Raw genomic sequence first — 23,645 nt, 5'->3', positions numbered from 1 at the left:
CCTTTTTTTTTACATACTGTCACCAGTCAGTGTCTATGGTAAAAGCCACGCAAGTTATATGATAATGCTGTACTGTGAAGTACAGTCGGACTTCCTGATGATGCTTACAGCGAAATGCATTGTGGTCTAGACCAAACCCAGGAAACACTGAGAGCCAGCAACGTCACTTCCACCTAGGGCATTGGAAAAAACGCTGACCGCTGCCACGCTACAAGGGCTGCACAGAGGAGCATATACTGTGCAGAGGGGACACATACAGTGTATTAATAACCCCCTTGAACAGCAACTAGCTATTTTACCCTGTGCCAGATGGGCACAATAAAATTATTACACTATGTTCCGGCTTCCTATTGTTTTTCTATATACACCTGCCTGAGACCAGCATCCAAGGACTTGGATATGAGGAGAGAGGTGAAGGATTTATTCCTGTGTTATTATCCATTCCCACTGAAATTATTAGGCATAAGAGATTTGATGTGGAGGAGTTTGGTGGAGGATTGATCCATCCTAATTGATATTGAATACGGATCAAAAGGCGTTAGAGGTCTGTGTGACCTGATGTTATCTGGTAAGCAGTATTGATTACCATTAAACCACAAGAGCACGGGGTGGAGCACCTAAACTGGAGAATTAATTTGTGTTTATATTACTGCACGGACTATAGCCACCATTTGCACAATTAATGTGATTTATTGCCTATTTCATCATTTATTTATTGTGACTACTATAGTCATCATCTGCACAATTATTTATTGTCCATTTATTATTATTATTATTATTATTTATTTATTGATTTTTTTCACAATGATTTGGGCACTGTAAATACATGTTGTATATACCATTCGCTATACACAAATTTTAATACACCTATATGTGAGTTAATTTTGGCACATATCCGCACTTCAGGACATTGCTTTCATTTCATGTTACTATATGTCCCCACCGTTATTACAATTATATTGTGTGCAATATCCAGATAGATCCTAAAGTATACAGTTATATACCTGTCACATAGAAAAATAATCACTTATACCAGCGCCTACTTCATTTTCCTATATACAGTCAATAATGTCTAAACCGCTGGCTACAAAAGTGAGTACACCCCTAAGTGGAAATTTCCAAATTGGGCACAAAGTGTCAATATTTTGTGTGGCCACAATTATTTTCCAGCTCTGCCTTTACCCTCTTGGGCATGTAGTTCATCAGAGCTTTACAGGTTGCCACTGGAGTCCTCTTCCACTCCTTCATGAAGACATCATGAAGCTGGTGGATGTTAGAGACCTTGCGCTCCTCCACCTTTTGTTTGAGGATGCTCCACAGATGCTCAATAGGGTTTAGGTCTGGAGACATGCTTGGCCAGTCCATCACCTTTACTCTCACCTTCTTTAACAAGGCAGTGGTCACCTTGGATGGGTGTTTGGGGTCGTTATCATGTTGGAATACTGCCCTGCGGCCCAGTCTCTGAAGAAGGGAAATCAAGCTCTGCTTCAGTATGTCAGAGTACATGTTGGCATTCATGGTTCCCTCAATGAACTGTAGCTCCCCAGTGCCAGCAGCACTCATGCAGTCGCAGACCATGACACTCCCACCACCGTGCTTGACTGTAGGCAAGACACACTTGTGTTTGTACTCCTCACCTGGTTGCTGTCACACACGCTTGACACCATCTGAACCGAATAAATTTATCTTGGTTCCAGTAAACCATGTCCTAAGTCTGTTTGTCTTCAGCAAACTGTTTGCAGGCTTTCTTGTGCATCATCTTCAGAAGAGGCTTCTTTCTGGGATGACAGCCATGCAGACCAATTTGATGCAGTGTGTGATGTATGGTCTAAGCACTGACAGGCAGACACCCACCCCTTCAACCTCTGCAGCATTCATACGTCTATTTCCCAAAGACAACCTCTGCATATGATGCTGAGCATGTGCACTCAACTTCTTTGGTCGACCATGGCGGGGCCTTTTTCCTGTTAAACTGCTGTATTTTCTGGGCCACCATTCTGCAGCTCAGCTTCAGGGTCATGGCAATCCTCTTATAGCCTAGGCCATCTTTATGTAGAGCAACAATTTTTTTTTCAGATCCTCAGAGATTTCTTTGCCATGAGGTGCCATGTTGAACTTCCAGTGACCAGTATGAGAGAGTGAGAGCGATAACACCAAATTTAACACACTTGCTCCCCATTCACACCTGAGACCTTGTAACACTAATGATATGTCACATGATACCCGGGAGGGACAATGGCTAATTGGGCCCAATTTCAACATTATTGCTTGGGGGTGTACTCAATTTTGTTGCCAGCGGTTTAGACATTAATGGCTGTGTTGAGTTATTTTGAGGGGACAGCAAATTTACACTGTTATACAAGCTGTACACTCACTACTCTACATTGTATCAAAGTGTAATTTCTTCAGTGTTGTCACATGAAAACATATAATAAAATATTTACAAAATTGTAAGGGGTGTACTCACTTTTGTGAGATATAATGATGAGCTTTGTGTTTGAGACGAATGACGAACAAATGAGCTTCTTCGCAGGAACTTTGAGTTCCCGCATTCATAATTAATAGGTGGACTATTAATCACCCGCTGGCCAAGGGATTCAAACCCACAACCTCTCAAATTGCAAGCCTGATATTCTACCACTTACGCCACCATCAAACCTGTTGATGAACCTAACAATCTCCCTGCCTAACTAACTTCTATCTCGCCCTACACACAATTCCACATTCCTTCAGGGAGAGTGTAGTGAGTTACACAGTTTTTCAGATAGTGTAGTGTAGTACATTGCTTAGCAGGGAGAGAGATTTGCGCTTTTTACAGTTTGTTGTCAGTTTGTCAGTTCCGTATATAACACCAGGGCAGTATACACCATAAATTTATGTATATCTATATATATATAGATATATATAAACATCGTGGAGTCCCCCCCCCAGTCAATAACAGGCCCCTTGGGTCTGGTATGGATTTTAAGGGGAACCCCATGCCAAACTTTTAAAGAAAGATGGCGTGGGCTTCCCCCTAAAATCCATACCAGAGCCTTATCTGAGCACAGGCTGGACAGGATGGGGGTGGGAACGAACGAGCGACCCCCCTCCTGAACCATACCAGGCCACATGCGGGGGGTGGGTGCTTTGGACCCCCAACCCCAAAGCACCGTGCCCCCATGTTGATGGGGACAGGAGTCTCTTCCCGACAACCGTGGGCTTTGGTTGTGGGGGTCTGCGGGGGGAGGCTTATTGGAATCTGGAAGCCCCCTTTAACAAGGAGGCCCCCAGTTCCCACCCCCCTCTATGTGAATGGATATTGGGTACATCGTACCCCTACCCATTCACCAAAAAAGTTTACAAAAAAATAAAGACAAAAGCAAGTTTCAGAAAAGTCCTTTATTAAAAAAAAAAAAAAAATAGTGTCCCCTGATGATCACGTTTCCTGCCCACAGCCAGAAAAATAGAAATAAAAAACCTCCTGCTTCTCAAGACGCCTCCCGTGCTAATGAGCTGTTTGAGTTTGATAGCTCTTTTATAGAGACCCGACGTCACGAGCACCCCATAATGCACCCGATATCCATTCACATGGGGGGGGCGGGATCTTCCAGATTCCGATAAACCTTCCTCCGGCAGACCCCCACAACCACAGTCCACGTTTGTCGGGAAGAGACCCCTGTCCCCATCAACATGGGGCAAGGTGCTTTGGGGTGGTATGGTTCAGGAGGGGGGGCACTGGCTCGCCCCCACCGCCATCCTGGCCAGCCAGGCTGTGTGCTCGAATAAGGGTCTGGTATGGATTTTAGGGGGACCCCACGCTGTTTTTTGGACTGGGAGGGGACCCCACACTGTTTTCTTCATTTTTTTTATCTGTATTGCCAGGAGCCGACAATACATTACAGCTATGATCAAGTTTAAATTACATTTTTTCCTTTAGAAATGTCAGTATTGCTGCAGCAGGCTACATACAGCACACAAATGTGCCACTTCACAGGCACATTGAGGGGGAATGCCAGGCACGATATTTAAAGGAATTTTTCATTTTTATTGTTTCACTTTAACCTTTTTTAAAATCACTGCTCCTGTAAAAATGATAATTTTAAAAAATAGTTTTTGCTTTGATTCATATCCCCCAGGGCAGTACCCGGGTCCCCATACACTTTTCTGGGCCAATAACTTGCATTTAAGAATGGAGTTCGTATGTTCACTAGAACATTGCCCCTGTTCGAGATGTTCTGGTGCGAACCGAACAGGGGGGTGTTTGGCTCATCACTAGTGAGATACTGTATATATACCATAGCTTGTGGACTCTATAACTTTCCTATAGACTAAATGATATACATTGTAGCAGAACACGGTTTGGTCTAAATTTATGACGAAAGATTATTTGCAAAATTGTATAACATAAACAAAGAAACACATTTTTTTTACATGTTTGGCCTTTTTTTGTTCATTTAGCACAAAAAAAAAAAAAAACCCAGTGGTGATTAACCACTTAAGCCCCGGAAGATTTTACCCCCTTCCTGACCAGGGGGTATTTTGCGATTCGGCACTGCATGACTTTAACGGACAATTGCGCGGTCGTGCGATGCTGTACCTAAACGAATTTGACGTCCTTTTTTTCCCACAAACAGAGCTTTCTTTTGGTGGTATTTGATCACCTGTGCGATTTTTTGATCATGCGCTATAAACAAAAAAAGAGCGTAAATTTTGCAAAAATAACAATATTTTTCACATTTTTTATATGAAATTCCCCCAAAAAAATGTAAAAATAAATTTTTTTTAACATTTTCGGCCAATTTGTTTTATGCTACATATGTTTGGTAAAAAAAAAAATAGCAAAAAGCGTATTTTGATTGGTTTGCGCAAAAGTTATCGCGCTTACTAACAAAGGGAAAGATTTTTGTAATTTTTGTTGTTTTTTTTTTTAACGCGTAATGGCGGCGATCTGCAATTTTTTTGCGGTACTGCGACATTGCGGCGGACAGATCGGACACTTGACTGACATTTTTGACACTTTTGGGGTTACCAGTGACATTTCTGTTTCAAAGTTTTTATTGGAGTTAACAAATGTAGTACAACGTTTAACTTGCACTGGAGAATTACAGAGATACAACTAATAACCCATAGGGTATAGAGAGCAAACAATAAAGTAACTAACAGTCGTAACCTCAGGAAAACCTCAGTAGGTGACAACAAAGGCAATGAACCAATGGGGGATCTGGGGATGGAGAAAGGTAGAAGGAACCCGTCCCCCAGGCACCCGATAAAGGGAACAAGCTGTGCCCAGGAGGAGAGGCGCGGCCAACAAGCACTCACCAAGTGATGAGGCAACTGCAAGAGGGTAATCAGATCCCGGAGGAGGGAAGCATGGGACAAATAGGGCCGTCCCGGGCAGGGACCCAAGACAGCTGGAACATGAGGTTATGATTAGTAAACAGGGGGAAACATAGCTCTCTGTTACTACATGACCAGTGGTTGAACAATAGTAGTTGATCCAGACAAATACGTTGTCAAAAAAGAAAATGAGAGAGAAAAAAAAAAGGGAAAAGATAAGGGGTCAACTGATAGCAATAATGAAAAAGAGAGGGGGGGGGGAACAGGGCTGGGAAGGAAAGAGGAGGGTGGGAGAGAGAGAGAGGGAGGGGTGGGGGGGTGAAAGGCAGGTCGCCGGGGGGAAACCAGAAATAAGCGGTGTGAGCTCATGCATAGCTTGGAAGCCGATTAAGGAAGCAACAAGGCTTCGTCAAAGTTGGGGGGCAGATAATGGGTCACCCAGGGGTGCCAAAGTTTATCAAACTTCTCAACCTTGTCAGTTAAGATCGCTTCTATTTTTGCATGGATCATCGCGTTGGTGACTCTATGCTTGAGTTCTGGTAAAGGCAAATGGGACGTCTTCCAAGCTTCCATGAGGGTGGAGAGGATACGAAAGACCGCTTGCCAAAACTTTTGAACTGTAGGGCAAGTCCACCAGATGTGCATGTGCATGCCAACAGCTGAGCAACCTCGGAAGCATACGGAGGGGTATGTGGGCAAGAACTTAGCAATGCGCGCTGGCACAAGGTACCAGCGCATGAGAACCTTGTAGTTCGTCTCGGATGCCACTACATTCTGCGAGGCAGTCTTCGTCGTCTGCCAAATTTGTGACCAGTCTGTGGGGTCAAGTGTAAGCCCCAAATCATATTCCCATTTAGCCGTGTACGGGGGGGGGATACCAGTGACATTTCTACAGTAATCAGTGCTATACATATGCACTGTTACTGTAAAATTACACTGGCAGTGAAGGGGTTAACTTTATTTGAGAGGGAGGGGTGGTGTGTGTCCCTAGGGGCGTGATTCTAACTGTGATTGGCTGTGGCTTGAGGTGTAGGAACAATGATCAATGGTCCTACATAGTAGAACCGTATGATCATTGTTTCTACACAGGGGAGAATGACAGGCGGCTTGTTTACACTAGCCGCCTGCCTTTCTCCCTCTCCCCCGACGAACGCCGAGTGACCGGTGGACATCGGGTCCGCTGGTCACACGCGCTGGGGGGTCCGTGACCGCGCGGGAGCGTGCCTCCGGTGCCGTGCGCCCGCTCCCCAGGGCCCCACAGGCCACTCTGCCTGTGAGGGGCTGACTGCCGCAGTAAATATACTGTGAGCAGTCGGCAAGTGGTTAAATACCACCAAAAGATAGCTCTATTTGTGTGAAAAAAAATGATAAAAATGTTATATGGCTACAATGTTGCTTGACCATGCAGATGTCATTTAAAGTGAGATAGCATTGAAAGATGAAAATTGGCCTGGGCAGGAAGGGGTAAAAGTGTTTGGCATTGAAGTGGTTAATTTACACAGTCGCTTTTGAAAACCAGTGTTTTTTATTTGACAATTTTTAAAGTGAATGTAGTGCAGAATACAGTGCAGAATACATCCAATATTTGTTAAAGAGTGTATTACTTACATTGTTAATGACTTCATGGTTTACAAATTCGGTCTGGGTATATTTATCTTGCTTGGAGACATTTAAAGTTTGAGCAGCTTTCTGAAAAACAATGAAAATAAATACTTATTTTTAACAATATAATAAGGTATACAATATCAGAAAGGATGCTGCATATATTAGTGTAGACCTGGCTGGGAATAACACTGCTGTACGTATACCACATGCTGGAAAGGCTCATCTCTTGTTTTCACATTATGAAAACACAAAAAGAATAGATATTTCTTTTTAGCTTCACACTTCTGTTCCCACTTGACTATGCATTGCCAGCTGTTACACTTTATAGTACTGTGATGGAATTATGAAAGTAAAGGGTGACTATTTCCATTGCATATTCATTGCCCAGCTTTTTCTCTACCTGTACCAATTCACAGTTTGTAGCAGTCAGTGGTCTTCATCGAGAAAAATGTGTCAAAACTGTTCTTTTGTGTTTATATGCAACACACCTTTGAAGATCATTGCAAAATTTAAAAACAAAGCACAATGAAAGCTACACGTTACCTAAAGCTTTGACTTAATGGCTGGGAAATGATCTGTGACAGCCAAGTACAAACTCTGCCTCTTTTTCAAAAGCAAGTCTGTACAGTTTATTAATGTTATAGATCTAAACAAATTAAAGCAGCTTCATGTTTCTTCAACAATTTAGAAATGTGACAGCCTGCGAAATGAAATAAAGATTTGTCTAATCAATCTCTTTGGTCTTAATCTAATGTAAAAATAAAGGAATTTTGGTGGTCACCCCAACACAACAGGGTGCACATATTTCATGCCCCTAATTTCACTGTGATGCAAAAGATTTGTGTGCTTTGTTTTGATACATATTGCCTTTATGCTAATAAAATTATCATATTTTCATTTTTTAAATCTTAATATTTTATTCATGGTGTACTGTACATATAAATAGTATTCCCAGTGTTTAGGAAGTGTATGTTTTTTTCCCCGTGAAAGTGGAGTTACCCTTTACGTCTGCCTAATAATGTATGTGTTTTAAAGTGACTAAACAGCGAACGCACGTATATTTAGTGGTTCAGACTGTTAGGTATAATTGCGCACTTGACATTTATTGACCCAAAAAGGCTCCATTGAAGTAGTAGAACATGTTAGGGATATTGAAAAACCATATCTATTAATGCTTGCAACAATCCCATACAACCATTTCAGTACAAAATAAATCCCACTAACTTTTTTTTTTTTTTTTTAATCTACAGCACTATAACTGGTACATTTCTAACATTCAAGCTAATATATAATGCTTTAGGTTACAGATGCAAACATCTACACATACACACATATTCACTAGATCGATAAATATCATCATGTACCAAACAAAATGTATTTCTCTGTAATTCTCTGATTTTAACAGCTAACAATACTTTTATGACAACTTCTCATATTTATTCTGTTGTTGAATTCCAGCTTGCGTTTGTAAAAAAAGAAATTATGCTTAAGTGGCTCATACTAATGTCACTGCATCTCTAAATAAGTTTGCAGTGCAATAAAATGTGTTTACTTCAGTGCAAAAATAAAAACAAAATGTGACCTAACTCACTTAAATCAATAAATCAAATATTATTTTACTAGAAAAAATTAACTCATTTATTGATACCAGTCATAATTCTTTTATAAATTTCTCTTTACCTTATTTGATTAAAGTGTCTCTAAAACTAAAATGTATTTTTCTAGTTTGGATATAGTATAGTAGGGTTAAACTAAACTATTAAACTAAAACTAAGTTTTGTTAAACTAAAACTAATGTCATTTTTTAGGATCTGTGCCCCACTAAATAGATTTCCCTTAAGTTTTGTAGACGCAAAAATAAGTGAGGGAATCTTCCCTTAGAAGCTATTATTGCAACTAGTGTCCCTATTAGAAGATTTAGGATATATTCCCGTATCAGTGACAGCTCAAACTTTAACGTTCCCTGATTTTAAGTCACAAATAGAGAAGGTTAATCTCTCCAGCAGGGATGCACACAGCAACAAAATGTGAAAATGTTGAAAAACCTTCACCTCTGTTGAAAAAAGAGTGTGAGTTTTAGATATGCTTTTGTGCTTTATTTATTCATGACTCTTACATGGGATTCTGCTTGCATTTCCTAATTCAGCTTCTTGTTGGTTTTAATACTTCCTCAACGTTAAAATAGCATAATGTGTTGTAATTTTTTTAAATCTATACATATATGTTACATATAATGAGGTGGGAAAACTTTAAGGAAAACCAAAAAAGATGAATATAATTAGGGTAAAGACAGCCCCCGAGCTACAAAAATCTGACTTATATACGACCAGTGTTGGGCATGTTACTTAAAAAAAGTAATTTGTTATAGTTACTAGTTACTTCTCACAAAAAGTACCTGAGTTACATCATTAAAAAAGTAACTAATAACCAGGGAAAGTAACTATTGCATTACTTAGAAAAATAAATAGAATCAATTAGTATTTTAAAACATTGTACACTAATCTACACTATTTTAATGTTGTACCACTCTGCCTCTGGTTGGTTGGCAAACAATGGAAATGTATCCTAAGCCAATCATCATCAGTTGTGGTTGTCTGCCAGGGGAAACAGGCTCCGAAGGTGGAGATGAGTGCCTCCTGTCTATCTTCCCTCCCCAATAAATCAACATGATGGAAGACAGAATTCTGGTCAGGGGAGGAAGAGCATGGCAACAATCAGCAAAGGATAAATAAATATACAAGCGTAGCCCATATGATCACAGTGCCTGGCAAAGTAAAAAAAACACAAGGGAACTATGAATCCTCACACATCTCACATCAGAAGGAGCCCTTCGGTTTCATAGCTCCAGGCATATATGTATCTCCCCTCTCCCTCCTGGGTCTCCCTCCCCTGCTTGCACCAGACCTGTACAAGTGGTTTGGGCTGGGGACACTGAGTGGAGGAAAAGGTAAGTGAGGGTTGGTAGACAGGTCAGCGTACTCACTATGCTAGCATCTAGTCAGACTTTGAAGTTCCTGGCTTCAAGCTCTGCTTCTTCCGGTGAGTGCTGCACTGATTCAGCTCCAGATAGAAACAGTGACAGGAGACGATGGTTCCGCCTCTTACCACAGCACACAGCCATATTTATCGCCCTCCTGTGGCACTACCTGCTCACTCATGATGGACTGGAGGAGGTAGGGGGAGGGATCTCACTGAGTGTCTGTGTCTGGACATTGTGAAAGAACAGGGAAACCCGTGAGTGTTGGCAACTATGTTGGTCCCGCCCCCTGCCACCTTCCTCCCCAGCCAGCTGCTGTTTGTCTATGCAACAAACAAGGGGGTGGAGGCTGGCCCCACTCACCCCAACATCAGTGTTTGATTTTGACAGCTCCACTCACTCTCATTGTGACCGTCCCCTGCTTGTCCACCAATCACTGGATGTGGGATCGAATGTTACATTGCTGGCCACTGCAATTATAGTAATGCCGGCATTTTATTGTCAGTAGCGGTAATGGTGTTACTATGGGGAAACAGTAATTCGTTTGATTAATGTTACTGTAAAAAGTAACACCGTTAGTAACGCCGTTTACTTAACCTCCCTGGCGGTATGATTATGTCAGGAATTATGTACCAAAATCGGTACAATTTTTTTCATGGAAATTTGGCGTTATGTATTATAGGCCTACAATTCTTAGTAATTACTGACTTAAACCTGACCAAAACAAGACTCTTTGAAACACAAACGCATAAATTATAATCTAATCAATAATATAATTTTATTATATAATGTATAATATATATAATAAAATTATATTATTGATTAGATTATAATTCATGCGTTATATATTATATATATATATATATATATATATATATATATATATATATATATATATATATATATATATATATATATATATATATATATATATATATATAATATATAACGCATATATAACGCATGAATTATAATCTAATCAATAATATAATTTTATATATATATATATATATATACATACATATATACACATATATACATATATATATATATATATATATATATGCATATATATATATATATATATATATATATATATATATATAATATAAAATGTGTTATGTGTTTGTGTTCGTGTTTTGTGCAACGTTTGAATTTCCCTCCCAGTTCCGCTCCCATGCAGCATTGCTGCTGCAGGGAACGGAACAAGGAAGTCATCATACCGACGGACGAGCGGCGGGGATCTCGGCTGGCGGTCACAGCAATGAGAGATCATCGCTGGATCACCAGGAGAAGGTAAGAGACACCGCTGCGCGCTCTGCACATCTACCCCTAGCGTGACTCGGGGATACCGATCCTAGACTAAAAAATCCACCCCGAGTCACGCTCGGGGATACCGCCAGGGAGGTTAAAACGCCGTTATTCCCATCCCTGCATATGACTCACATTTACAAACAGAGGGAGACAACAGAAAGTGCGAGGAAATCTACCCTTAGTAAAGGAAAAAGGTGCCCCACTGAAGCTTTATCACCAATTCTTGCTTCCACAACAACGTAAAATGTTCAAAATCCAATTGTCACAGGGGCAGAAAGTGAGGTGAAATCTTCTGAACAGCGGCTTAGACAGCAAAACAAACATTACAGGGGTGTTAACCTTTCCATATGCTATCAAAAAAAATTAAATATACATACAGTATTTTTATTTCATAATTAATATTTTTATAATTATAAACAAAATACCTGTGTCTAAATAAGGTGACCGTGCATATATGGCAGTATTAAAGTGGGTGAAACCAAATTCATGTAAAATAAATTATACTAAAAAAAGCTTATATACAAGTAATTCATACAGCAAATCATAAAGTGCTTGTGTATATTGAAATACAAATCATGTAACAATGTGTATAAATATATATAAACAAAACAATTCAAATGACTATTGGTAAAGTATCCGTGCATATCAGTAGAAAAGCCAAAAAATCTGGTTTCACCTGCTTTAATACTGCCAAATATGCACGGTCACCTTATTTAGACACAGGTATTTTGTTTATGATTTATGCACATTTGCACATATATGTTACATGTGATTTGATATTTTGCCAAAGCATTGTGACACGAGCTTCTCTACTGAGTTTTTTCTTTTTGTAAAAAACATTTTTGTTTGGCTGAAGTTACACTTAAAAAATGTACCTGTTCCAATTTACATACAAATTCACCTTAAGAACAAATCTACAGAACCAATCTTGTTTGTAACCTGGGGTCTGTCTGTACACAGCTAAAGAAATTGCAGTCAGAGCTTCAGCTGTCTGACAAGTTTCACCACCCCTCCTCATAGCCTCTCTCTATGACACATCTTTTAGCCCTATCCTGCACCTGTATGCTCTGCATATTACACAAACAGTCCAGAGCTACTAACCATTTAGTACTCTACCATTGGAGCTCACAGGTGCTTGATCCACAGTCCCAAATCTGAGATTAATAATTCATAGAGATAATAAGTGCAACAAATGTTGCCCCAAAATCTTGCTTTTATTCAGGAAACCACATGTAAAATAAGCAAATACAGTCAATTGATGTGTCCACTGACTGTATTTGCTTTTTGTACATTGTGGCTTCCTGAAAAAAAAAAAAAAAATAGAGAGACATTGGTTGTGCAGATCATCTTTATGGATTAATGCTCTGAATATTGCCCATGAGAACAAAAAAAGGTATGGGTTCATGGCAAATCCCTGGGGTTCACCAAGTGATGAAAAACAACTTTTTGGGTGAAAAATTTGCAGAATCGCAACCAAAAATAAAGAACCACCTATGATGCAGTTTGTAGAGTTTTACCTAGTTAGCTGAACCAAGAAGCAATAATTTGAAGGAATGGATAAACCAGCTACCTTTATTTAAAAGGCTGACCCTACAACATTGCCTACACTGCAACCAGGTGTAATGCAAGCAGTTGAGGCACAGTGGTGCAGGCTTTTCAGGGTTAAAACAGGTGGTGAGGAGACAACATATCACCAGATTGCTTCCAGCCACCTGTCAACCACCCTCTAAAAAACAATCCACCACAAACTGCTTTTCAGAGGGGTGGCAAGGGCTGCCACAAATATAAACAATTCTATAATGCCAGTGTGTTTAGCAGCTGAAATAGAGAAATTACATAAATTTATTTAAATTTTGGCATTGGTGCATGTCCCCTTTGGTCATGCCTCACCTTCCCTGCTTGCTAATTAGTCCAACAAATAACCAGAGTTAAATAACAAGATTCACCTTCCATAGACTGCAATGAAGATCTATGAATGGAAAATCTACAAATGGAGGATGGAATGTAGCAATTTTACATATGGACAAACTGCTGAAGCTCCTTTCTAGCTTGTAGCTGGAATATGGCATAAGCTGTCAGTAGACATCACATTACAAGAGCAGAGCCTTCAGTGTTTGCAACCCCCGGGCTGCTCCTCTACCTGCAAGCATGTGTTATACAAGTTAGGCTGGGGTGGGAATGGGCAGGGGGTTCAGGGCATGGAAAGTAAGTAGCTCCAGCTCCTCTGTTCTATGTGCTATTGCTGGCATAGTGACAGCAGAACAGAGAACTGACAGCTCCTGATGTTAATTAGGATCAGCATCTGCTCTATTTTAAAGTGGTGCAGTCATTGTGTTTGCATCACTCTTTGCTAAATCCATCCCCCCCCCCCCACTATGTGTTCATCAGCTGTATCTGCCTACTCTATTGATTTACAGAGCTCCTCAGGTTCCTTATTTTCCAGTGTTGCTCTATAATAGAAATGGCATAGTCATAGTCGCCACCCTTCTATTGACCAGCTATAATGTTTGGATGTCACGGGTCACCAATAGAAAGGTATAAGCAACAGAAAGGGTCAGCTACTAGGTAACTATGCAGGCTGTGGTCACACATTCTACTAGAGAGCAGCTTGAGATTTGAGGCTCCGGGGGTACTCTGCAAAGATATAACAATAACCTTAAGATTTCTTGCATCCCGATTGGCAAAAAGTTTCTAATAACCATGAAAACCCTACAGGTATTCTTTAAACTCCTAGCTGGCTGTACAAATGAAAGCATTTTAAAATTCACTCTTCTATTTTTGTCATATAACACACCTAAATAATTTTGCATCTTTTTTGGCTATTCAAAGGAATTGATATCAACTACCAATGAAGTAATGGTTTCAGCCAGAATACTTATTTGCTAAATACTGGAAGTCAGCTTAAATTAGAATAATGGATATCAGAAATTGCTAATTTTCTATTAGAAGAATTATCTTCAAAGGATAATTTGTCCAAAAAATCTGCAGAATCGTTAATTATGGATATTGTTTTTCAGTGGTATGTCAGATTATATGAATAAATTGCCCATTTTTTTCTGTGTGTTTTTTGTAGATGCTTAAGAGTACTGTTTCTAATGTTTAAAGTTTGAGGCGTTTATAAAGAATAATAAATAGGCATAAGCATTGCAAATTCCTAATTGTTACTATTATTAATATCATGTGTGCTCGTTTACTAGAACAGATAACTTTGCATGCACGCTGTTCTAAGAAACATTTTTTAACATTTTTGTACATAACCATATCACAACTACAGTACAAAGAAACCTTTTAAGGGCCCTTCTATTAAATGTATCGCAATAGCTAACAACATATTTCACTTCATTTATACTGTTTATACTAATGGTTAACATTGTACAATAATTTGTTGCTACATACACATGACCAGGACAAACTTCTATCACGCATGTCACATGTAACCTTTAATTAATCTATTTTTTTTTTTTAAGGGGTAGACTCATAAAAAATACATATACATTTGACCAGTGAAATTGAATGTACTTTCATTCTAGATAGAGCTAAGTAGTATAGGAATTTCAAAGAGCAACAAGGATACAGTAATCTATTTTCATTGTTTTCTGCTTCATCTGCACTCTCACTGGGCAAATTACTATGCAAAATCTTTATAAAGGAACCCTTTAGTAAAGTTTAAGAATGTTTTTGTTTAACATTGAGTTCTATGTTAAAATGTATTTGTTACCTTTTAATAACAAGAAACATTTTTTTTTTTTTTGGCAGCCTCTTTTTGACAGTATTCTGACACTTATGCCAATGTGAGAAGTTTCGGAATAAGGATGAACACCTGGTGACTTAGCTATTGGACATAGAGAAGGATCTTGAAGGACACAGAGTCCAGAAGAAGACAAGAACACAAGATGACAGTCAAATAGCACCCAGGGGCTGTAACTGCAAATAAACCATTATATATATATATATATATATATATATATATATATATATATATATATATATGTGTATATATAAATAAATATACCAAAAATTACTTACATGCTTTAAACATTCACGTAATAGAGCAAAACTAATCTCTATAACTAATACGTATACGTGCAATACTGTAAAAGAAAAAAAAAAAAAAGGTTTTGACCTTTTTTAATATTATTATTTTTATATTTATTTATAGAAGGGTTACTGCAGCCTGATTTACTTAAAGGGGAGGTGCAGGAAATTAAAAAAAAACAACATAAATACTCACCTATATATGTCCCCAGCTGGCTCTAAAACTAAGGAATGAGTGATCGCTGATCACTTAGTTCTTGATTTTCACTGAACAGAGAGCAGTGACTGTCAGTCACAGATCTCTGCTCTGCCCTTCCAGTGCTAACTAAAGAACCAGGCTGTGGAGGGGGGCAGGAATGGCATGTTGAGAGGCTGAGACAGCTGCCAGTCAGGCATCTGGGTGCATACTGACCCTAAATGCAGGATCTTTCTAGAGCCTGAGACTGGCTCTGTGATGTCAGCCTTAGCCCGCTGTTGGCTACATCTGCATCACAGGAGTGCACCTATTCCAAAAAAAAGCTTTGTCCATACTTCTCTTCTAAGGAGTTATAAATGTTCACTAACTAGGAGGCCCTATTCTTACTTCATCCTGCATTTTGCAATCAAAATTCTATAATTTCTCATGTGGCTGGTTCATATCTAGGGATTGCAGTTTTGTGTGAGAAGGAAACTATACAAGCCAGTTCACATCTATGCCTGTGCATTCCCATGTGCACTGCAATGTACACAAGACTATGTGAATCCAACCTGAGAAGCAAAACCTTGTTTATTAATTTCATCTGCACATGACTGGATAATTAAAGTGCATCTTTACTCTTTTTGGAGCGGATATTCTAAACTTCTCTTGTAAATCAGTCATAATGATGACAGTATTATGTAATATAATTGGAGTGAAAGTTCATTTCTGAACCCTACAAAATGTGGTACGTGAATACAGCCCAAACAAGTGTACTACATTGTTTAGATCGGTGGCTCTCAATTCCTGTCCTCAGGACCCACTAACAGGCCAGGTTTGCAAGATAACTGAAATACATCACAGGTGATATAATTTGCTGCTCAGTGATTGCAGTATTCTAGTCTGCATCTCTACAAGGTAATACTTAAAATCTGGCCTGTTAGTGGGTCCTGAGGACTGGGGTTGAGAACCACTGGTTTAGATCAACAGTAATAGAATACATTTGTAGAATGGACTAACTGTTGCCTATTTTCAGTATACATGGATCACTCAGCAAATAACTGTGGCAAGCCCATGAAATAAGTCATTTAAAACAGCTTTCACTAATGTCCATTTTCCCCCACTAACACCATTTGTGTCTTAATGGCACACATTCACCAAACGAAAATGCTTGAAATGCATTCCAGCCAAACTAAATACTCTACAGAGCTTGGATATTAGAATTGTATTCATTGAGCCACACAGCTCAATGAATACAGGGACTTACTGAAGCATTAACTTTATTTCATGCCTCACCTAAAAATGAATGCATGCTGTATTATCACTGCCATCTTTCCTCCTTTCAAATGTTCCCCTAGGTAAACCCCTCCCTCCCTAAACAAGAGAGCAATAAAGTTGAACTCTAGGCAAACAGCTTAATATACAAATGAAATACATATAATATGATTATTTTAGTCCTTTTACTGTTGAAATGTATACAGTCTTACCACATAGCACATGTAGGTGGATGACTTCACTTACAGGTTAACAATCTGGCATTGTCCTCTCTCCACCCCTAAACTGCTAACTAGATATTGAAAGAGCAGACAGATGAAGTCAGCCCTATACTGTGCTCTCTCCTCTTATCATTTTCATTTTCCTTTTCCTTATACTGTATTAAGGATTGCAACAGTTTGATCAAATGAAGTACTTATACTATTACAATGCATCTAGTGATGTATTAATACATACATAGATGCATTAATTTTATTCTTTATATCTGTCTAGAGTTTATGTTTAACATGAAATAATTTTTTCAGTAAATTAAAAATGTTTAAATCCCTATTTATTTTGTTTTAATCACTCTTGTCTCCCCACACTGCAAGCATTAAATGCTCTCTAAGTATGGGAATAGAGGAATAAGCTTTAATATTTATCTTATTCCTGGTTCTAGCACACTTCTCGTCTGGCGGTTGCACTCTGACATCATCACATACAATGCAGGACAAGCAGTCCTACTTTGTAAGTGACAAAAAGGCCAGACTACAACCAGAAGCATCACAGAGAGAAGGAGAACACTGGATGCCTGCTGGAGCAAGGAATAAGGTAAGTACGTCTCTACCCTCAAAATGGGCATTTAACCCTTGCAGCATTTTTTTTTAAATTGCGGACTTCAGCGTTAAGTTATTACTGCAATGTTTTCTTTACAGTGATGTGACTTTTACACATTATAAATATGCTCTTCTCTGTGTCATTATAAAAAAAAAATATTAGCGATATGTACAGTAGTCATTGCAAGTAACTCTGAGTAGCTCAATTAAATCTCTCTGGGGTTAATTTACTAAAACTGCAGAGTGCAAACTCTGGTGCAGCTGTGCATGGTAGCTAATCACCTTCTAACTTCAGCTTGTTTAATTAAGCTTTGACAAAAAATAAATAAAATGGAAGCTGATTGGTTTCTATGCAGAGCTGCACAAGATTTTCCGCTCTCCAGTTTTAGTAAATCAACCCCTATGTTTCTGTTTTACAACTGCTGAAATAAGACATCAGACACATAAGTAGATCATTTCTTTTTAATCAATTGCCCAACTTACAGACCTAAGACCAGTACATACCAAAAATTGCCCAGCTCAGCAGGAACCGGACGACTTTCAACATGCGTGTACTGCTGTCTGTTCAACAGAAGCTGGTCTTGCTGGAAAACCAACGTCCAATCACCACTTGCAGGATATGGCTTTAAGCACTATTCAGTATATTCTGGTCTGGCTGTAGATTTTACATATCACAAAAGTTTACCTTGTTTTGGCTTGCTGTGCTTGCCTATCTGCTAGGTGCCTGACGGAACCCACATACAACGACTGTGTATTGAAGCGCATAAAAGCCTATAATTAATTTTGCAAAGAATACCAAATCACATGCAAGGAAAAAAAAAATGATGGAATTCAGTGGAGCTTCAAATAATTCACTAAGCTGAAATTCTCTTGCAAAGTGAACAGCCTATCTCACTTTAGTAGATCAACCACAATGTGTCAAGTCAGTGAAATGTAAGGAACCTACAAAAAAGAGCCACACTAGCAATGTTTTTGCTTGTATCAACTTACCAGCAGTAGGAGCACTGACAGCAGTGAGAACAGTCACCTGCTGCTATAGCACTGCTCTCCCTGTGGAAAACCATCAACGTTTTGATCTAACACGGCTCCCTTGCTGCAAACACTGTAGGTGTATGTGTGCTTTCTTCAGCAATTTGCCACCAATGACAGGACAGTTAGCATGTCATGGTCCTAACTCTATCTTTATTATACTTACTAATACATTAAAAAGTTATAATTTTTACAGGATGAGAAACTGATGTAGCCCTTGTGGTTCCTTACAAACCTGACCTAATGTTACTCCCACCACCACCATGTAACCTAGTATAACTAGAACAATGTGACTGTCCTCTCTCTAAATGCCTTAGAGAAGAACTTCAGGATGCCAACAAATATCAACTATCAATACACCTACCTACACAAAGCAATAAACAGTTAGGTTTATAAATAAATATATTAATCTCATTGTACAAGAAGAGTCTAATACAATATTCATGCAATCATCACTGTAATTAAAAAAAAAACACCTTCAGACGGCCCTAGGAGAAGATGGAAATGAAGGGATCATGTCAGATCCTGCCTTCTCAAGCTCCATTTTTTTAAAACTACATCATACAAAGGAGAATTATAGTGAATGCGGGTGAGTACAATTAAAAAATGTGACTGTGAGGAGAGGTACACTTACACTGAGTATAGTGCTCATTCACATTGCCTGCATATGGCAAGCATGGGAAGCTAAGAGAGGAAAGGAGACTCATAGTCTGTCCCGCTCCCTTGACTTAATAAGAGGCAAGACAGACCATAGGTTTCCTAGGCTATAATTCTAATAACGCTGCATCAGTGAGAGGTTTACACAGGGAGTCTCAGACTCCTGGGTCCGCCCACTACAATGGGGAGAGACAGAATTGTGTCACCACTACTACTACAGCAAAGCAGAGACAAGACCGGTGGCCAGGGGAATTCATGGCATAGCGGGCATTAGTCTTATAAAACAGATATCCTAGTCAACGAAGCCTGTGATTAAAATAATGCACATCTATTATCTTAGAGAAGATGGACTGGGGAAAGAATTGGACAACTTATTGGCTGAAGGTACAGTATGAAACCACTAGCAATTTAAAAAAAAAAAAGTTTCTGCCCAGAGTTCAGCTTTAAAATGTATCTTTTTTCAAATTGTAAGTTTTATCTTTTATCTTGAAAAAACTTGTGATCCCTAAATAATGAACTAAATTAACACATCTCTTTTCTTTGATCTGTAAACAGTCCAGTTCTTTTTTTTTTGTGTGGATAAAGAAGACAAACTTTGCTTGTCTGTTAATTAAGCCAAAACAAAAAAAACATTCATGCTGAACAAATGGCACTAAACTATGATGTTTTATTGCTTATTACAAAAGTAATGTTGAAAAATAATGCATTTTAAAAAATAAATACATTTCACAACTTCGGCTTTAATAGATTAGTAAATCACTGAGAACCTTTAGGCAATGACTGTAAATTCACATAAATAAAATTAGTTGTAAAACAATTATATGCAGTCATCATTAGTAATTTAATATACATTAAACTCTACTTAGGTCAAATTTTGTTTGGCATCATAATTCAGCTCTTAATTTGTCTACTGTTACTCATGTTTTAGCGTGCATCATCTTTAATGCGTTGTAAAGCTTTAACCAAATGTTATTTATTACATTACCATTCTGCTATGTTATTAGTTATTAATATAAATGCTAAGTTATGCTAAGTTAGAGAGAATAATTTGTCATCTCAAACATTACAACTAGAAATTCGATGCAATATTTACAATGAGTTAAAAACAAAGGTATTTTTCTGCGCTATGTACAATATGTGATAAATGAAAAAAGTGAAAAGTTGTTAATAAAAAAAAGCTGCATTCACAGACCAATAGAATCAGATCCAGATGATAAAATGTAAAATAAAGTGTAGCGCTAATATACAAATGATATTACATGACAGAATATTGAATCAATAGAAATAAAGTCAATTCAAAGTGATCAATGTAAGAGGAACCATAAGTCCCAAAAAAAAAAAAAAGAATATAATGATGTGACAATAATTTGAATAAGGTCCAAAAAAAAAAGTCCTCAAAAAGAGAATAAAAAGGGAGAAAAACCAGATTGTGCAACACACTATTAGATGAATCACAACTCCCAGGCAGATGTACAGTATCCAAAAACTCTTTACCACATAAGGAGGGAGATCACCCGTGAGTGGAGAGATAAATAAATTAGCTGCTTACCAGACTCATATGGCCATCCAACCTAATGGATAGGCCACAAAGCGCTTGAAATAGGACAGATATGCGGAGGAAAAAAAACACTCTTCACTCCTCAGGATATCCCAGGCAAAGACACAGGACAAGTGTGTGAGTATCACCATAGGAACCTATCCTCAGAATGTACCGGGCAAGGGCACATATAAACCACATGTACAGAGAGAAGGATTGAAGGGACACATAGCGTAATCCTGCTTATAGCTAAAAACACTTTATTTAAAATTGCACTTACATCAGAACACAGTAGAATCGAGCATGTCACAAAAACGCTGTGATGGGTAAGAATTGCGGCGTCCCGCGTTCTCCCATACAAACAGATGCTGTTAATATATATATATATATATATATATATATATATATATATATATATATATATATATATATATAATATATATTATAAGTTCTAACAAACAGGGCCCTCTGATCCCTCTCCTGTGTTTAATTATATTGTAACTGCACTGCCTCCCTCCATTTTGTAAAGTGCTATAACCTGTTATTGCTATATACAGTAAATCCTAAAAAATAATAATAATTAGTGTGTGAAAGTCTGTGTTTTTCTTTCTAAAACATTAGGTTATAAAATAGAGCTTTCAGTGTATTACAAAAGAAAAAAGCTTTACCAGCGCGGTATTTCATCTTTTTTTTATTACTTCTCAGCAATATTACACTCTGCACATTGACATGTACCATATATTTAATATACCACGATGGTGCCGTGGGAGCTAGGGATTCATTGCAGGCTTCACCTGGGTGGACAAGTAAAAAAAAAAATCTGCAATGATAACAGAACTGATCTGTTATATGATTTAAAATAACGATGATGAAAGCAGATCTCTTCCCATTTTCTATTATATATGCTTAGCATGAAAAACGTTGCCTGGTCAGATGAGCCTCGATTTTAGCTGCAACATTCAGATAGTGGGGTCAGAATTTGACATATACAACATGAAAGCATAAATCCATCGTGCAAATGGTTAAGGCTAGTGGTGGTGGTGTAATGGTGTGGGGAATATTTTCTTAGCACACTTTGGGCCCCTTAATACCAATTGAGCATCATTAAAAGGCCACAGCCTACCTGAGTAATGTTGCTGACCATGTCCTTCTCTTTCTAACTACAGTGTATCCATCTTCTGATGGCTACTTACAGCATAATGTACCATGTCACAAATCTCAAATCAACTCAAACTGGTTTCTTGAACATAACAATGAGTTTATTGTTCTCCAATGACCTCCACAGTCACCGGATCTCAATCCAATAGAGCCCCTTTGATATTCGGTGGAACGGGAGAGTCGCATCATGGATGTGCAGCTGACAAATCTGCAGCAACTGCGTGATGCTCTCATGCCAATATGGACAAAAATCTCTGAGGAATGTTTCTGTTTATATACATACACTGCTCAAAAAAATTAAAAGAACACTTTTTAATCAGAGTATAGTATCAAATCAATTCAACTCCTGGAATATTGATCTGGTCAGTTAAGTAGCAGAGGGGGTTGTTAATCAGTTTCAGCTGCTTTGGTGTTAATGACCCCCAAAACAGGAATAGTTTTACAGGTGAAGTCCCTACTCATCTTTTATGACTGTTTTTCACTAGTTTTGCATTTGGCTAGGGTCAGTGTCACTACTGGTAGCATGAGGTGATACCTTGACCCTATAAAGGTTGCACAGGCAGTCCAACTCCTCCAGGATGGCACATCAATAAGTGCCATTGCCCATCAATAAGTGCCATTGCCAGAAGGTTTTCTGTGTCTCCCAGCACAGTCTCAAGAGCATGTAGGAGATACCAGGAGAGCAGTACAGGGCTGTAGAAAGTCCTTAACTCATCGGCAGGACTGGTATCTGCTTCTTTGTGCAAAAAGGAATTGGATGAACACTGTCAGAGCCCTACAAAAGGACCTCCAGAAGGCCACTGGTGTGAATGTCTCTGACCAAACAATCAGAAACAGACTTTATGAGGGTGGCTTTAGGGCCTGATGTTCTCTAGTGGGCCCTGTTCTCAGTAGGCATTTGACATTAAACACCAGAATTGGCAGGTCTGCGACTGGCATCCTGCGCTTTTCACCCTGAGCACATGTGACAGACGTAAAGGGTCTGGAGAAGCCATGGAGAATGTTATGCTGCCTGTAACATCATTCAGCATGACCAGTTTGGTAGTGGGTCAGTGAGGGTCTGAACCTTTCATTGAGGGGTGCACAGGCTAGACAATGGCACCCTGACTGCCATTAGGTATTGTTATGAAATCTTTGGACCCATTGTCAGACTCTACACTGTTGCAGTGGGTCCTGGGTGCCTCCTGGTGCACGAAAATGCCAGGCCTTATGTGGCAACAGTATGCAGCCAGTTCCTGGAGAATGAAGGAATTGATACCATGGCTCCCACACTCGCCTGACCTAAATCCTATAGAGAACTTCCGTGACAATATATTTCGGTCCATCCAACGCATGTTGCACCTCAGTCTGTTCGGGAGCTCAGTGATGCTCTGGTCCAGATCTGAAAGAAAATACCTCAGGACACCATCTGTCATCTCATTAGGAGCATGCTCTGCTCTGTCAGGCATGCATACAAGCACGTGGGGGCCATAGGAACTACTGAGTACCATTTTGAGTTGCTGCAATGAAATTTCAGCAAAATAGACTAGCCTGCTGCATCATTTTTTCACTTTAATTTTCAGGGTCTTTAAATTTCAGCCCTCTATAGGTTGATAATTTTAATTTACATCAAATAATGTGGTATATATATATATATATATATATATATATATATATATATATATATCTATATATATATATATATATATATATATATAGATATATATAGATATATATATATATATATACACAGTATCTCACAAAAGTGAG

At 38.7% G+C, this 23,645-nt stretch overlaps 1 protein-coding gene across 1 annotated transcript in view; it reads right to left on the bottom strand.

Annotated features, from left to right (window-relative positions):
- Positions 1 to 23,645, bottom strand: part of CCSER1 (coiled-coil serine rich protein 1) — a 1,246,501-nt gene that overhangs the window by 40,156 nt on the left and 1,182,700 nt on the right. The window contains exon 9 of the mRNA XM_082244166.1: positions 6,928 to 7,008. Within this exon, the coding sequence (XP_082100292.1) occupies positions 6,928 to 7,008 (81 nt within the window). The remainder of the gene's footprint in view (positions 1 to 6,927; positions 7,009 to 23,645) is intronic.

The sequence above is a fragment of the Pelophylax lessonae genome, assembly GCF_965119305.1.
Source record: "Pelophylax lessonae genome assembly, chromosome: 1".
Lineage (NCBI taxonomy): Eukaryota > Metazoa > Chordata > Amphibia > Anura > Ranidae > Pelophylax > Pelophylax lessonae.
Note: the sequence above shows the minus strand (reverse complement) of the source record. Positions and strands in the feature narration are given on the sequence as shown.